This window comes from Stegastes partitus, unplaced genomic scaffold (assembly GCF_000690725.1).
Source record: "Stegastes partitus isolate 25-593 unplaced genomic scaffold, Stegastes_partitus-1.0.2 Scaffold256, whole genome shotgun sequence".
NCBI lineage: Eukaryota > Metazoa > Chordata > Actinopteri > Pomacentridae > Stegastes > Stegastes partitus.
In genome coordinates this window covers 385,059-403,292 of record NW_007577987.1, presented here as the reverse complement: position 1 = coordinate 403,292, position 18,234 = coordinate 385,059, and the positions used below count along the sequence as shown (strand labels likewise).

The window sequence follows — 18,234 nt, the reverse complement described above, 5'->3', positions numbered from 1 at the left end:
GTTTTTGTTTCAGCACGAAGGAACAGGGAACATGTGAGATTGAAGAAAGAAGAAATGCAGCCAAATGTGAAGCCTTATGTTATGGTGACAGTTTGTGTTCCCACACAAGGGATATAAAGACAGTTCAGTCAGGACAGACTGTTTATGAATTCAAAGTCCCACTGATTAAACGTAGATCAGTTCTTGGCTTAGACTTAATTCAGGGCTAAAACCCAATTATGGGGAATATCCGTGTAATTGGTCGGCCCGCTGACTTGGCCAGTGTTTACTGTATGTTGGTGTCTGTGGGGGAGGTCGCCGTCGCGAGATGGGAGACAGCGTCGTGCCAGAGGAGATGATAGGAGTAAACAACATACACGCTGATTAGTACACGGAGATAATGAGTGGAAAGTTTTAAGCTTATTTGATTGGATAATGTAAACTAGGATGGATGATTGGATTTCAAAGAAGAGGTGAGATTTTCTGAATGGAGAGGAGCCGAGAGGCAGACCTGGAATGATTAGAGAGATAAAAGTAGCTAATGAACAAACAAGAGGAACAAGAGGCGTTAAGAATGAAACAGTCTCCCTGACTGCACCTACACTAAGCCCCATATCAAATCGCAGCCCTTTCATATCACTGCAGTGGCTTCAGGACAAGAAAGTGACCGCCCTTGTATGACCCAGTAAAAGTCAGGTCCTAAATCCCTTTAGAAAATCTGTTGAAAGACCTCAGTATAGCTGCTCACAGATGCTTCACATTCAGCCTGACTGAACTGGACTAACCGCTCTGATAAATGGTAGAAAATCCGACTTCAGATGTCAGCGGTGTCATTACTGACAAAATTAGCACTGACTTTGACTGTTAAAAAGTAATTTGGAAGTGAGGCCTATATTTCTTTTTCAATATGTCTCAGAAACAGTTCTAAGAACATTTTTTACGGTTGTCATGGGAGGGGGGGAGAAAAAATCATCATATTCCATTTCGAGATTATGCTGCAACACCATAAAATGTGGAAAAAGTCAATCTGACATTAAATGAACTGTATATTTCAGCTTACCAGGCTGTGTCAAAATTCACTGCGAGCTACAGTGGCAAAAATGTTCAGACGGGCTTCACTTGTACCTAAATCCTAACAGAAATTGGTTGAAAGAGCGGGATTGCAGAAACGGAAAAGGGACACAGCGCTGGGCCATATCTCTCCTCAAGCCAAATGAAAACTCAGAGTGATGCGTCAATCACAGGACTAGTCACACTGACAGAGACAGTGAGTGAGAGAGTCCAGCAGCCAAAAGAGCCGGCTGCCTGGAGGCATTTCACCTTGTCAAGGTCAAGGCTGTTAATGCTGAGTGACTTGAGTTTAAAATCCTGTAACGGGGTTTTTTACAGTAAAGAATTGCGGAGAAAGAGAGGGGAAACTCCCTCAAGTTGACTGCCTGCATGTTGTCTCAGCACCTTCTCTGAAAGTGGACACATGTTTTCATTTGGCAGTACACAAGGAGCTTCGCTAACTGCACCCATCTGTCTACACACACACACACACATCCACGCTCACTTGTTTTTGTCCGTTCGGACGGCGTGCACTTACACCTTTTCACTTTTCAGACTTCATCTAATGCTGAGCAGCACCAACAGCCACACCTTGACTCTAACATTTAATGTTTATCTTGTGGGATCAGTTGTTTTTCCACAAATGGGAAATGAGTCCCCATATTGACTGAGTGATTAGATATTGTCCCAGCAGGTAGCTGATTAATGGATAGTTCCGCGTAGCCAGCCCTTGCTCCACAGCACTGAGCCAGGGCTGCACAGTGGTCTGACTGCACCTCATCATCATTCTGCTAAAACAAAACAAATAAATAAAAATAACAACTGGCTTCTTTGTATTTCTTTAAACCAATCACCATCATAGTGGCGTAGCTGAATGAAGGATGCAGCACTGGTGACCCTGCAAAATAATGATGGAGGGTTTGTTTTGGAACTGTTGCACACAGTACGGCAAGCTCTAAAGGCTAATTCACTGTAAAAGGAAATACGTACATAAATACATTTAGCTGCTGTTGGAAAGTTGTTGTTGCTTCCTGTAGTGATTTTGAAGGCTTACACCCGTCGTCTACATCTGGTGTCAGACTAAATGCCCTCAGCATTCTTCCCCCCATTTAACAACTGATAAAGTGATAATTAGTAATTAAAAGGTATCACTCTTTGTAACAACCCACAATCATCAGCTGGCTTTATTCTAGTTTCTTTTAGCTTTTTCTTTTCTTTGCTTCTATGCTCTGACACCTCACTGTGATGATCAAGCTTGTTTCCAGTTACACCAGGCAGGTACATTCAGCCCTCCAAAAAGAGTGTCATGATAAACCCACACTACCTGAACACAGTGGAGCAGTTAATTGCTAAAGAACGGGTTATTTTCCTGAGGAGTGGATAGAGACTAAAACAGAGCTAAAGACAGTGTGAATATTGGGCTTAAACGTGGCTCCAGGTGAATGCTAATGGTGACTGTTAGAGGTGTAAAATGTAAAGACACAGCTGTGGGTCACAATGATCGTATGTTGTTATAATGCTAAAATGGTTTTAGTTTTGCTTTTTGTGTGTGTATAGATGTATTGTAATGTGGATTGCTGTTAGACTGTATTGCATGCGTTTTATTACTTAGCTCATTGGTATACATGAAATAGACAAAATAAAAGAAACAGTGATGATTATAACATACAGTGCAACAACAACACAAACTATAGCCTTCAACATGAGGTTAAATCCACACCAGTCAAAGGCTGAACCTCATACAGGGAGGATTTATTGCAGGGCTGCTGTATTAGAGTGCATTCGTTTTAGCTAGGTGTACCCAATAAACTAGAAACCAGTTGTAGTTGTGATGGTTAAAGCAGCTGTTATTGACAAGCTCTCAACTCAACATCGATGAGGCTTATGTGCCTAACAATGTCGGCAAACAGCAAGCGACCGAGCTCATACGCTTAAATCCACCTAATTACCAACACTAGGTAGAGGACTTACTCTAAACCGAAACATAAACTCTCAAGCTAAACTGAATTCTAACCTAAAAATCTAAAGTTTTAAAGGTGCCTTGTGGAGTTTTTGACCACTATAGCATCATGCAGCCGGGCTTTCATGATGCTTTCCTTGTGCTTTACCACAGCGGTCCCCAACCACGGGGCCACGGGCCGGTACCGGGCCGCACAGAAAGAATAAAAACATTTTATTGGTTTATTTTTATTTCCGTCGGAGTCTGCAGGGTGTTTTATTTTGAAAAATGACGAGCTCGTGCTTGCTTCTCACACTTGACTCTGTTAGTTTGCATGCTCGGCCGTTAAACGAAGCCGTCAGTCTAACCGCCGCCGAAATGAACAACAAAAACAAACGTCTCTGGAGAGCTTCGGTGGGAAGTGGGAAAGACTTGATGCTGACACAAGAAGCAAAAGGAAACACATATTTAGCAAGTAATTGTATTTGTTTATGAAACTTTTTAATCGTAAAAATGATTGTTTGTTATGTGACCGGTCCGTAGAAAATTTTCTCGCTTAAAACCGGTCTGTGGTGCAAAAAAGGTTGGGAGCGGCTGCTTTACCACACACGGTGTATGCGGCACAAGCATATAGGGAACACTTTCCAAAACATCCCCTCACCCTTTTCAGGTCCTCACAACAATAGATGTACAAGAGTGCACATAGACACACACTTATCCACACACAGCAAAGCTCTCTAGCAGCTATGAGGTCTTGTGACAACAGCAGGTGCACCTAAGTCCCTATAGAGGGCAGCTGAATGACAGATATAAAAGGACAAAACGTAATTAATAGCTGCATGTGATCCCTGGCAGTAGAATGGTTGGCATGTTCCGTGGCAGATAACAGGCCGCTGAGCTGATCAGCAGCGTGCTTCTAATGCTCAGGTGAGACTGACAGGTCTGTCTGCGGGTCGGGGGGAGTGTGTCTGATACCAGCTGCCCAAAACGTCAGCGCGAAAATGAAATTGCCTCTTGCGCCGCGGCGATCGTAGAGATATATGATGCGCTCACTTCCCATCTGACATGTAGTAAACGCATCTTATCAACTGTGACAGGGTGTTGTCACATCTGCAAAGCTGAATCCGGGCTTGTCATTAGGCTCTGTAATATGGTGCTTACTACTGTACATGTTCCACTGATGTGTAAGTGACAGCTGTGAAAACGCCGCGTGGCTAGACGGTGGGATCGTCTGACGTCGTCGTGACAGGCCGGTAAATACAGCTCAAATGCAGAAGTGTGTGTAATTAAAGAAAACTGGAGACGCAAAGCAGCACGTGCCTACACACACACACACACACACGACACACACACGTCATCAGATATTTGCTCTTTTGACTCCTTCAAGGGCACATCATGTATTTCACTTGGAAGAGGTTGAGGATCACAATCAGCTCTCCGCCACCTCTCCTTGTGCACAAGTGTGTGTTCTCCAGCAGAGACAAAGAACCCACTTGTGTGCTCTTGATTACTGGCCAGCCTGTAGATCGTGTTTGCCTGGCACGCACATTGTGGAAGTCCTTGCCGACAATTAGAAACATGCATTATTTAGCGACACGGGCCTCCCTCCCGTTCATTATTCACCGACATCAAAAGGTGACAGTTGAATGCGAGTTGAAGTTCACACATGCCAAAATCATCAGGGGGAAACTACCAAATGTGTTTACGCATTCACACACACACACACACACATTCGCCCAAACAATACAAATTTCTGCGGATGCATTTCCTCTCAACATCCAGCCTCGAGGCCCTTTCCCTGCGGCTTATGTTAACGAAGCCGCAACAGAAACAAATGAACGTCTCTGAAGGATTGTGTTGGTGTTTTTTGCATGTTTTAGCATATTTACAAATCTTGTGTTCTTAAATGGCTGCCAACTGTTTCCCAAAGCCGACCGCAGATTTTTTCTGATTTTCAAAAGGATTGTCCTTCCTGCGGTATGAAATGAAGTGCCTCCAGACTTATTTTAGATCATCACACAGTACATCTTCAGTGTGATAGTTACGCCATTAGAGTGAAGCAATGCAGCCATAACTCTGCTTCACTCCCCAAATTAGGAGTTTCTGACTTAAGTAGGACAGAGATGGCAGTGAGCAGCAAAACCTTCATCCTGGTGACAGATTTTTTCATTATTTTTTTCCATATTGTCAGTAAGCTGATATTTGCTCTGTGTTTATCTTTCTCCCACAATGAAACAAATGGCTCCCAGAAAGGTGAGAAGAAGCAAATATGCTCATATAAACAGAACAGCGTTACTGTCCTTTTACAGGCTGATAATTCTAAAAGGATTCTGCAGAAAGAATTTGGCAGCCAGTGGATAAAATAACTGCCGGCCTCTTTGTCTCTTTTTATTTGGATGTTCAGTCTGCTCTGCTTGTGTTGTCAATGACTCATGTGTTCTTCCTTGTCTCTCCTGTGGGTGTTTGTTTTATCTGCAGGGAACATCTTTGTGGTGAGCCTGGCAGTGGCAGACCTCGTGGTGGCCATCTACCCGTACCCTCTGGTCCTCACCTCCATCTTCCACAATGGCTGGAACCTGGGTTACGTCCACTGCCAGATCAGCGGCTTCCTCATGGGTGTCAGCGTCATCGGCTCCATCTTCAACATCACGGGCATCGCCATCAACCGATACTGTTACATCTGCCACAGCCTCAAATACGACAAACTGTACAGTGACAAAAACTCCGTCTGCTATGTGATGCTGATCTGGGCTCTGACTGTCGTGGCCATTGTGCCCAACCTGTTCGTGGGTTCCCTTCAGTACGACCCGCGGGTGTACTCCTGCACCTTCGAGCAGTCGGCCAGCTCGGCGTACACGATCGCGGTTGTTTTCTTTCACTTCATTCTGCCCATCATGATTGTCACCTACTGCTACTTGCGCATCTGGATATTGGTCATCCAGGTGAGGAGGCGGGTGAAGCCAGACAATCGGCCCAAGCTGACGCCGCACGACGTCAGGAACTTTGTCACCATGTTCGTGGTGTTCGTGCTCTTCGCCGTTTGCTGGGCGCCGCTCAACTTCATCGGTCTGGCCGTAGCAATCAGACCGCAGGTAGTGGTTCCCCTGATCCCCGAGTGGTTATTCGTGGCCAGCTACTTCATGGCTTACTTCAACAGCTGCCTTAATGCCATTGTGTATGGTGTGCTGAACCAGAACTTCCGGCGAGAGTACAAGCGTATTGTAGTGTCAGTGTGTACAGCTCGTATCTTCTTCCAGGACAGCTCCAACGACGCGGGGGAGAGGCTGAAGAGCAAACCATCGCCGCTCATGACCAACAATAACCAGGTGAAGGTGGACTCGGTCTGAACTACAACACAGAGACATGAATGGATATGCTGTTACTGAGAGGTTTAAAAAAAAAACAACAACAACAAAACACAACAAAACAAAACAAAAAGCTGAGTGAGTAAAAATACCAAATATAAATCTAAAGCAGCTTCTATCCTCTGAGCTGTCCAGACAGTCATACGGTGCTATCTGACCTCTGAACAATCACAGTAAGAACAGGGGTGCATATAATCTTCGTCCTTTATCAAGCACTTTTGTTTGACTCTGCAGTACCTGTAGTACAGTAAATATATGGTCTGTTTTGTTTTCATGTTTACAGTGATGATATAAATGTATCATGCATTATTATATAAGTATTTATTTTGTATCAAATGTAATGTAGATATATAACAAGATATATCAGGTTCCAGTTAAATGAAGCAAAATTTTGAGGCCAATAAAAAAAATCTATATATATAAAAAATTTATACAAAACTTGGGTTGAAAATATAACCACCAGTTTATAAGTGAAGTTAACCGATTTTAATAATCTCATTTGTGACACTGTAACACTAATTGAGTGCGAGCAATGTGGGTTGCTGCTGTCTTATTATACCCTACAGTACCGTCCCTTACATTAGGTGGAATATATATTTTAGTAAAACAATCTCTCTCTCTCTCTTTCTCTCTCTCTCTCGCTCTCGCTGTCTCTCTACCACCTTGTGAGCTCATTATACTGTATGCATGAATATCAGGAATTGTTCATATGCAAAATAAAATCTGATATTGATGGGGGATTTGCTTGAGTCCTGTGTTCAATTTGCTCACAAATGCAAGGTTATTACAATTCTGCAAATGCATTCTACAGTTCAGGTTTATTACAACTTGGGGCTTTTACTATTTTATCTATTATCTAGCTCAGGGGTTCTCAACTGGTGGGTCGCGGACAGCTGGTCAAAATTATGTGCGTCTCAGGTTGGACTTATTTTTTATTTTGAAAAATTTTTTTTTTTGACAGGCATGGTAACCATAGTTTGTTTGACGTTCATTTTAAGTTTGTGTTGATGTTGGGATGCAAGATGGCAAAGCGCAAATATGACCCGGAGTATTGAAAATGTTGATTTTCATACGAGGGCTGGACCCGAGTAGCCAACTATTCATTCGCTGTGCTGGAATCGGGAAATCATACATTCCCCCCACCACCACCACCACCATCGGTCGGACCGAAAGCTCAGCACCCGCACCCCCCGTCTGAATAATTTAATAACTTTTGTACATGCAGTTGTCATGGTCCTCCTTAGTTTCTTATTAATTTGCTTAAAATGGAGCGAAAATATGTTGTTTTGTGCCCTTTTTTATTTTGTGCAGTATTGTACACACAGTTGTCATGGTCCAGTTACTATGCATGGTTATATGCTCTGAAATACACGTTGCACAGGAAAGTATATTGAATATTGAATTCTTAAAAAAATTGGGTTGCAACTCAATGACCAAGGGAACATGTGGGTCCCAGGGTGACACCAGTTGAGATCCCCTGATCTAGCTATTATGATTTTGGCCACTATCCTCATTGGTTAAATAAATGGCGATAGAGCTTTTAGGCTGTAGTAGGCAGCAGTAGTTTGAGCATCATAAATCCAAACAGGTGAGCATTTCGCACTGTATAGTGAAAACCAGGATTTAATGGTGGATACTTGTACAGCATATGCAACCTAGACTGCATCACAACAGACTTATCAAAAAAGGCAATCTGGCAATAAAGGTACTACAATAGTGGACTGTATATAAAGATGGAAGAACCCTCTGTGACGACTATGTTTCCTCAAGAGTGGATTTGAAGCTGTGGTGGCTCCAGGTCTCGCCGTCTTGGCACGACTCCAGGCTAATCCAAAAATAAGCAAAGCGCTGCAGCATGAGTGCAGCTATGACAGGCCACGCCAACGTCGCCTCTCACACAAGGTGGCCACACACTTAACTGTGCATAACTTTCCTCTGTAATGCAATCTAAATGGGGAAGTTGTATAAAAATTCACCCCTGTAGACCTGTCTTGAAAATAAGCTATAGAGACCAAAACCTTTTTTTTGTGCTAGGTTGCAAATATGTTTATTTTAGCAATAACGTTGGACATTTTAACATGGGGGTCTATGGGGCTTGACTCGTTTTCGGAGCCAGTCTCAAGTGGCCATTTGAGGAACTACATTTTTTTAGGCCTGTCGGTTTGGCCAATATCGCCAAAGCATCATAGATCTGGAGTCACGTCCAGTAACTACAATACTCCCATCCCACCTTTCGTCCTCTGGGAAGGTAAGCTGCTAACTGTATTTGCCTGTAAAGGTTCCTGGTGACTTAGATTTACCAGACAAACTAGCAAAGAATGGCAATGTTAAATGCTACCAATAGTTTAGATTTCTGCCAAATATATCCATAGATGCAGCTATGGCGTGTTTATGTTTACAACCAGTCTTGCATTGCATATGAAGCAGTGACGTGTGGTGAGGTTCATGGCTGGTGAGGCATTGACTTCATCAGAATCTGATTTACAAATATATGCACTCTACACAGGAGCATGTTTGCCATTTGATTGGCAGCAGTGTACGGGTTATGAAATGCATGTTTCTTCTTTTTTTTTTCCAAGTTATTGCAGTCTGATCTTTACCTTTAAATGAAGTCCATGCTCCGCTCCTTCTGGACAAAATATCTGTTACTTTTTTGTAAAAGTCTCCTTATCTTCCTTCGCTGCACTTGACTTGCTAACTGTATATCGTACCTAGTCCGGCTTGCTGTCACTGTTCTCTGCAACCACGGAGTCACAAGAAGCATGTCTGGGATCAGAGCGCCCCCTGCCATGAGGCAAGAGAACTGCCTGCCTCACCTGGAACCTCTTCTCAGCGGTTTATGATCGCTCAGCACGTTACACACATACAATTGGTAAGAAAAATACTGTACATTATTATATACATCAGCTGAACTATGGAGCATCAGTTCATATATTAAATGTGTTTCAACCAGGTTATTGGCGACATCCAGACAGCAGCACGCTGTCACTGCAGGCAGCCAACAGGCAGCGAGGGATTGTGCAATCCAAGTGAGGCTGAGCTCGCTGCTGCCTCACTTGGATTGCGCAATCCTTCACTGCGCTGGCTGCTATGCAGTGACAGCCTACGCATGGCAGCCTGCGCAGTGAGGGGTTGCACAATACAGGTGAGGCACAGCTCGCCGCTGCCTCACCGGCTTCTCTTCCAAGCATTTGAATGGGAAATTGCGAAAATTTAGCAATTTCAAATTTAAAAATCGTCAAAAAAAAAGTACTTTATAGTACAAATCTCTGGATAAATATAACCATTGAAATTATTTTATCATCATGTATTTTTTTCTTTCCGTGATGTCCTGCCTCCCCTGACTGCACATCACTGATATGAAGCATGTGCATATGAGCATGCTTGTCTGGTGGAAGGGGCTGAGGACCAAAGGGGGTGAGGGCCAGACTGCAGGAGGAGTGCTGTATTTACAAAAAGTCTTTTTGTTCTTGATTTCTGTCTACCTCTGCTTCAAATGAACATCCCTCACCAGTTTTTTTTTTTTCAGATAGGTGGGCATAATAAACTGGCACCAGAGCATATCAGTATTTGTTTGGGTCTGAACCAGATTGTTGCTGGAAAGTACATAGACGTTTAAATGCTGTTGTTCGGCTTGTCCTCTATTTATATTTTTGCCAAAGTGTGACAGCCCTGCTGCAAATCTGCCTGAGTAATGGGATTTTATCCAAAGTGGAACACACACATCATTAGCGCAAAAACAACGGATGAATGTGATAAGACACGCTTATATATTGCGTTTCCTGTTTACTCTGCATTGTCTGAGTCATACATGTGGCAATTTAACACATCAGCTATCAGGTTCTGTCTGCAAACCCACTTTCAAGGTGAGCGGATAAAAAGTGTCGGTAGGCATCCGTGTCCTTCAGCGTGTGAAGGACTCTGCAGTGCATAGGAGGCAGGGACTCTATAGGATATTGTGCATCAGTGGTTGCATGTTTGTTGCATAGTGTGCGTGGGCAGACCGGTTAGTGGAACACAGACAAAGGCATCGTGCACCACAGAGGAGAATGGCTCAACTATGCATTTGAAATCCACTTGGCTTACATAACGGCCACTGACCATCATCCTCAAAGCAAGAGCTGAAAGAGCCAGCTCCCAGTGGATTCCCTGCCCCCTTCTCTATCCGTTTAATCCCAAGAGCTGTGTGTGGTAGGAAAGACTGAATGGGTTGGGCATGAGCAAATGTAAAAATCCCAGGGATTTACACTGCCCCCAAACAGAGTTATACAGTAATCTGGGCACAGCAATTTTTTATAGCCCTGGATGTACAACGAAATGGAAGAGAAAAGTCAGGTGTTACATGACCAATGGCACTGATTTAGGTTCATCTTCCATTACTGATTCCATACCAACAAAAAGGAGAATAGAATGTGTCCTTCACTGTGGCAAAGCATAACCTCTGGAAAGCAAAACACACAAGCACAACTTCACCGCTTCAAGTTCTGCAGTCTGTGTAAAGTCTTCACAGGAAAGATATCAATTCATTAAAACATGTTGTTGTTGGGTGAAGAATATTAATACATAGAGCAGGTCTGTACTGTAAAAATACAAGAGTAGCCAACTACATTTCTCTATGGGAGAATCTGACCTACATAAAAACAAATCAACTGATTTATAAAAGGGTCAGTTTACCAATAAAACACACACACACACACACAGACACACACACACAGACACACACGCACACACACACACACATCTATCACTGCACATGAAGAGATGGCGGGAAAAGCCTCAGCACAAATAAAAAAAACACAAAAAAACTTCTGCATATTATCCAAACATTACCATTGTAGCCCCTTAAGCGGGTTGCATACAAATAAAAAGTGTGAAACAATGCACTAATCATGAAAGAATATAGTGATGTTGCACATCAGATTAAACAGCAGAACCTGGGCTACAAGAATATATATATATATAATACCAACTAAATGAATGATCAAATATGGAAATCGATATAGCGCCACCCAGTCAAAGCTCGAGCGCTTTGGTACTTCCTGCAAAATGCACAAACAACCCCTCAAAGCTGACAGTCCACAGATTCCAAACATATCCATCAAAGCTCTCTAAAATCAAAGCGTCAGCGATAAATTACCCAAAGAAACAGCAAAAAACGAAATCGTTTCATCAAACTGTAGTTGTAAAATTTCTCTTAGCTGTTTTGTACGGAGCCCGTCTGGTGACATCGATAAGAAATAAAAATAACTCGTTCCCACGCATCAGTAAATCGTGGCCACGAGATATTAATGCGTGGTAACAACATAGTTATCACACGGTGTTTCATCGCAAGAGATCTCAGGATATCAGTGGAGTTCATTCCAAGGTTAAAATCAAATCAAATCAAATCAAAATGCTCCATGTTTCATGCACAGTACCCCCGTTATCCTTAATCGACAGCTGGTATGACCGCACTGTGAAATTCGCTCCACAACTTCTCTTGTTTCTTCATATTAGTAATGCAAGGCCACAATTTAACTATGTCGTTCCCACGCATTAATAACTCGTGGCCACGATTTACGAATGCGTGCGAATGAGTTATTTTTATTTCTTATCGATGTCACCAGACGGGCTCCGTAGTTTTGCCATGAAAAGTTTATTTTATCGGTAAATCCACACCGGAAACAGTTAGTCCTATTTCCTATGTTACTCTGAAATCCTTCCGGGCGTCTTTTGGAGCATTCGTTAGCCTTTGGGAGCTAAATCATGAACACTTCGGTCAGCAAGCGGCTAGTGTTCAAGATGGCATTTTGCTGCTTCTGATTGGTTTAAAGTGCTGTCAATTTTATTTTGGCGGCTATCGCTGTATTCTGTTGGCTCTAACAAGGCGATGTCAATCACTGATGAGCATTAGGCACAGGCGGCGTAACAGATGTAGCGGTCTGGTTTAGTTTTCAAAACTAAAAAACTGCTGTATTTGGATGTATTGAACAAGTGTGCAAAAATGTGACCTCGCCTGAACTGTCTGGACTAAAAACTCTCTAATTTTGTTCTGCTTCACTTTATCGGAGTCAATCTTTGCAGAGAGAATTTTCTCATATAGTGCTACAATCTGGGAGAGGTTTAGAGCTGCAGCTAGATCATTCCAAAGAGATAATTATCCTGAAAGTGCTTTTTTTCTTTTGAGGCAAACCTGAAAATGTGTCATTTGTGCTTTGTGCCGTCTTCATTTACTCATAACCAGTAACATATATTCTGATATTTACACATCTGAGCAAATCTTTACAAATGTTCCTTTAATTATGACACAAGAGTTATTCAAATAGACCTTGTGGTTGCAGAGATAAACTGTTTTCTGTCATTTTCGAGCAGAGGCCTGGAACATAGCTCAGGGCTTAACAGGTTAAGCATCTTGATTCATTCTTGACTTTGTGAACACTTACAGTCAAGTGAAAAAGTAAGTATATTGTTGATATCTTACAATATATTTGGGGAAGCAAACATTTGATCTTCTTTGAAACAGTTGAAGAAGGTGATACAGTCCAACAAAGAACATATAAAGTTGGTGTTTTTGCATTTTTCTAAGTTAACAAAATGAAGAAATAACTGATGAGAGAAAGTTGGCATACCCCAGTATTTATCGCATGGTCATATCTGTAATATTATAATCAGTAGATCCAGATTAGGTGCCACTGATGACTGAGAACATCTTCAGGGAGTCTTCTTTAAACCTGTGGAGTCTAAGGTCTGGCGTTCTCTTTGTTTTTGAAGTGTGCGGTGTCATCGTGCCAAGATCAGATAAAGAGCTCTCTAATGCCTTCAGAGAAAAAGGTTGTGGATGCCTGTGATTCTGGCAGGAGACTTAAAAAGACTTCCAAATTATTTGAAATAAATCACTCCGCTGTCAGGAAAGCCATCTACAAATGGATTCACTTCCAAGTTGCCGAGGTCTGAAGCACAACTCAGCACAAGAGCAGTCAAAGTGCAAAGAGAAGGAGACGAAGGAAAGAAGTCTTCAAAACTTCATCACAGGATCTACAGGTTGATCTGCAGCTGTCGGTGTTAAAGCACTGATTCTACATTTAGAAAGAGAGAAACAACCCTCGAAAAAGTCTTGTAATTCATTTAGTTTTCCTTTTGTCTCTTTTGTTGCCACTGGTTAATATCACTATACAGCTGCATGACTGTGGCATTCTAGCGTACTTTCATTTTGCCTGGAACATGCCTGCGCGTCTTCGATGTCTGTTTTGGTCGTCTCACTGAAAGATGACTAAAATTGCTAAGACGCTGCATAATACGGCTCTGTTCTTCCATCCACAGGTGAATCACTGCTGCCATCCAAGGCCCCTGAATGTTCCCCAGAGCTTTCTAAGCCCGGTACAGGAAAAAAGAAGAAGAAGAAAAAAAAAAAACTGCACTCCGTAGTCTGAGAATGACACAGCATAGAGGGGATGATAATGATCTCACCAGCAGATGAGTTACATAATCTGACGTCACAATGATATGTCCTGAAATGAGATAGAGACCATTAGCTGCCTCGTGCTGTTCCAACTATAATGGAACTAAACAAAACAGTCCTTTAAAACATCAGATGGCATCATTTTCATGTCCTGACCTTGTACAAAACCATCAACACTACTTGTAGTAAGTAGTTCTTTTAAATACGTTTAATAGCAACACAATTATCCACTTGTCAAAAGGGTGTCTTCCTTGAAAATGTACAATTTTACTCCATAGTCTGCTTCGCTTCCCGCCTCATGCGTTCATTTTCTCTCGAAGGCTCTTTCTTGCTTTCGCCAGCTTTCATCCAATAATGGAAGTCATTTTCAGATACCTTTTACCACATTTCCCAGAAGGACATGTCAGCTCTGATTTCTGCCCGACCACACAAGAATGATATGGACGTCTTCAGAGCATAGAGAGAGGAGGGGGACTTAGAATGCACGATGAAGAAGATGAAAACAGAATCTATAGGATAAAGTGGATAAAAGCTTTTCTCTATTTTTGTTTTTTCTGTGTCCCTTAAAAAAAAAAAAAGAAAAACCCCAAGCATTGTGCACTTTGGTTTGCCCACAATGGAGAAACACGTGATCATCTTTGTCACTTTGCAGCACTAACTATTCCACTGGAACATTTTGCAGCACGTGCTTTCATTTAAAGGAATCATTTTGCATCTTTCACATTTGCTTTTTTTCTTCCGTAACTAAATTATGCACGTGACATCTCATATATACGACAACTACAATGAGAGCTCAATGCACTGCAGCTTGACAAAACACAAGCAAATAAAAACTTCTCTTAGTCTGTATTATTTCCAGCTTTTTGCAGACTTCTTCTTTTTTTTTCTCTCCAAATGCTGCAGCTATGTTGTGAAATTGGAGCGTTTCTTTGATTTGCTTGTGTTCGGTCTATTTGCATGCATTTTCTCAGTCACCATAGATATGCAAAATTCCATCTATTTTGAAATGTATTCTAACCAGCACTTGGTTAAAGTTTGAATTATCCTCAATGACAGAATGATGATTGATTGTTTGGACCAAACACAACAAAAGTCTCAGATTTCCACAAAAGAATTCATTTCATTCAGACCAATCCAATCATCCCCGATCTTTCGTTGTCTTCCCCGCAGCACTCCTTTGGTTTGATTAAAAATGTGAGGTGAGGACAGATTAGACTACTTCAGATTCTTTAGTGTACCACAAGGATTGATGGTGCTTTATGGACCTGTTCTTTAACACAACACACTCTTTGTTAACTCACCTGCTCATAAGGTTTCTTTTGCCATTACTATGCTAATGATGTTTACCTGCCAGTCCCACTCAGAAGCTCTGTTGTCTTGGCTCTGATCCCGTCTGGCCTCACTGAGAAAACACTGGCAGGTCAGTGCAAACACACATTCAACACTTGTCACCATTTTGCAAAGAAAAACCTCTCATTAACAAAATTGTACGATCATAATAATAAACCCACTGTGCAATAACAGCCTTATAGTTAGTATTGGATATGACAGGGCTGATGATCAACAAGAACATAAATCCAGGAAGCTCCTATTACTCCTGGAGAAGCACAGAGAATGATGAGCAAAGGCAAAGTGAGCGAATGTCACCGCCTGTATATAAAGACGGACAAACCTTCTGTGATGCCACTCATGGGATCCCTTTTTTTTTTAGACCCAGTGCTCAGACTATTGCCACCCTGGCAGCGCCTGACTCCTCCTAACGCCGAGCTAATCCAAAAATGAGGACAGATGTGGATTGGCAGTGGAGCTGAGCCAAGCTGTGCAAACATCTCTGGGCCTGTGGACTGTTCTGTGACAGAACTGATCTGTCATTTAAAGCGGCATAATCATAAACCTCAATACAATTCAAACAGGTGAATTATGTCAAAATTCCACTCCTGTGTAGTTGTCGGGGAAAGGTAAATTAACTATAGAGACCAAAATGGACTTTGTATCAAGCTGCAGACGCAGTTATTTCTGCTGTAAAGCTGGACATTTTAACATGAGGATCGCTTTTGGAGCCAGCCTCATGTGGCCATTCAAGGACTTACACTTTCTGACACTTTGCTATTGGCTTTACTCTTCAGTCCCTGAGGTTGCCACGTCATACATAATTCATACATAAATATATATTTAAACAAATTGAATGCTTTGAAACCTCTTTAGCATTACCAGAGTGACAGCAAATATTGACAACAACTCAGCTTAAACCCTGTTTTTCTGAGATTAAAATTAGCCAGGAAGGGTTGGTGTTCACTAACAAAACATAATGCTGAACACAAATGCAGAACAGTAAGCAAAGGGGGTAGTAGCACACAGGAGGCAGTTTGAAAAGGAAGCAAGGCAGAAGTTTAAGCAAAACTTACTCAAAGCGAGGAACAATCAAGAGTGAACAGGCAAAAGCCATTCAAGTGGTAAGTAAATTATAGACAGGAAAACATAAGGCTGGAAAGCTTTACTACTGGCTGCCACGAAGACAATCTATCAATCACAGTGGACCAACTAGGAATGAGCAAGAACAAGCTGTGCCTTAATCAAATCCAAATGATGATAAATGTGGAAAAAAACAATAAAGATATATACCCACTGGCTACTTTATTAGGCCCCTTTGTGAAATCTAATGTAGTCCAATGCAACAGATCTGCCATAGATTTATATTAATGTTGTCAAAGCAAACAAAAGCAAACCAACAAAAAAAAACTAAGCGGTCACAGTAAGGTGTTGGTGTAGAATCAGACAATGTAGAAACAGACAGTATACAAACTTATAGTCTAATATTTATGGCAGTTACAGAATATCAAAACGTTTGCATCTTAAATAGTAATGGTTGTGTTTTACTTGGTTATCACGAGACATTTTCATGTTATAATGTTTTTTTACATTTGAGAATGGTATTGTTTAATCGAACAGTGGTATTTTCAGTGGAGTAAATCCTAAATCAAAGGCTTTGGAATGAAAAAAAAAACAAGCATGGTATTTATTTCAGGCCGATATTGTCAGCATGTGAAGACTCTTCAGCACACAGCGTGTTTTGTGTCTGCACAAATGAGTAGGCACATCTTTTCAACAAACACCACAAAGGTTAATTATGTATGCAGTCTTGGCACATTGAAGTGCTTAGGTTGGCTACATGTGATTCATCGATGCAACTGTTCTTTTTAAATTCCCGACATTTGCATTTTTTCTTTTTTTTTTTACAAAAAGAGCTACTGTCTCAAATTGAAAACACACATCCAAGATTGGATTCAGTATTAATACGCTTGTTTATATGACTGTATCACGTGTTTATTTCACAACAGTGTTTACATTCAATGGGTATGGCTCTAGGGCAGGAAAAACTGATTTGTTCCAAATACCTCAGAGGAAGAAATGATCCCAAAAAAACGAAGGAGAAGCTACACCTGAGGCCTGTTTGGCTAAGCTGGATTACTAACATACCTGATCAATTTAAAACCTGGAGGCACTCAAACCCGAAACATGACTAAAGTTCAACTGCTCCTTATTTTAGACAGAAAAGTTTTCCCTCAACACTTGTTTCCATGTGAACTGAATCCTCAGACTTTCACTTATATAATCTCACATAGTTTAATAAATGGATGACATTTTTAATTAATCAATCATAGAAAACAACACTCAAGTTTTCTGATGAGTTTGTGGGAAACTACTTCAACCAAAAGTCCACAGCAGAAAGCCATTCCAATCTGAGCAATCTGAGTCTGTGTTTACATTAAATCAGTCTGACTCTTTTCAGGCAGCTTTCTCTCTTCCACTTTGTGGGTTTTTAAAATTCCCATTGCCACAGGAAACAACAACCTGTGAGCAGCAACGTACACAGCTGAAGTTAGCTTCTCCTCACATCTCTACATGTAGGTTAAACTGCAACAGTCATCTAAATACATCCCTGGATAGCATAGCTTTGTTAAAACATGAATGACAAATGGTAATAAAGGCTTCAGAGAAACCTTCTGCTCAGTGACTGTTGTTTAATCATCAATGACAGGACTATATGAGTCTTACATTTAGCCTATCTAACACTTTATCCATCATTAGTCAGAGTTGATTTGATCTTTTTCACGATGGCAGCAGCCAATGATTCTAACTTCACTACTGTATGGTTCTACTTCACACAAGTTTCTGTGACATTAGTTTAATAAAGTTCAAGAAGAGCCACATACTGCTACCAAATCATCTGTGATTTTATTGAGTTCAGCTAGAATATGAAAAGGTTTCCCCTGCTGGGCATGAATAATCAAATCATCTCTTTAAGTGGTAAAAGTCTTTTTACAAAGACGCTAAACTTTTAATTTCATCTCTTTAAATGACAACTGATAACATTTCCACAAGTGCAACTGTTCCACCGAAACAACACTCAGCCCGTTGCTATTGTGCTCATCTTACTCAGCCCACTCTGTAGTACATAATGA

The 18,234-nt window shown here is 41.5% G+C and overlaps 1 protein-coding gene across 1 annotated transcript in view; it reads left to right on the top strand.

The window, feature by feature from the left end:
* The window catches only part of mtnr1aa (melatonin receptor 1A a), a 35,419-nt gene extending 28,346 nt beyond the window's left edge, over positions 1–7,073 (top strand). The window contains exon 2 of the mRNA XM_008282079.1: positions 5,447–7,073. Within this exon, the coding sequence (XP_008280301.1) occupies positions 5,447–6,315 (869 nt within the window). The 3' untranslated portion in view covers positions 6,316–7,073. The remainder of the gene's footprint in view (positions 1–5,446) is intronic.
* Positions 7,074–18,234: the final 11,161 nt, after the last annotated feature.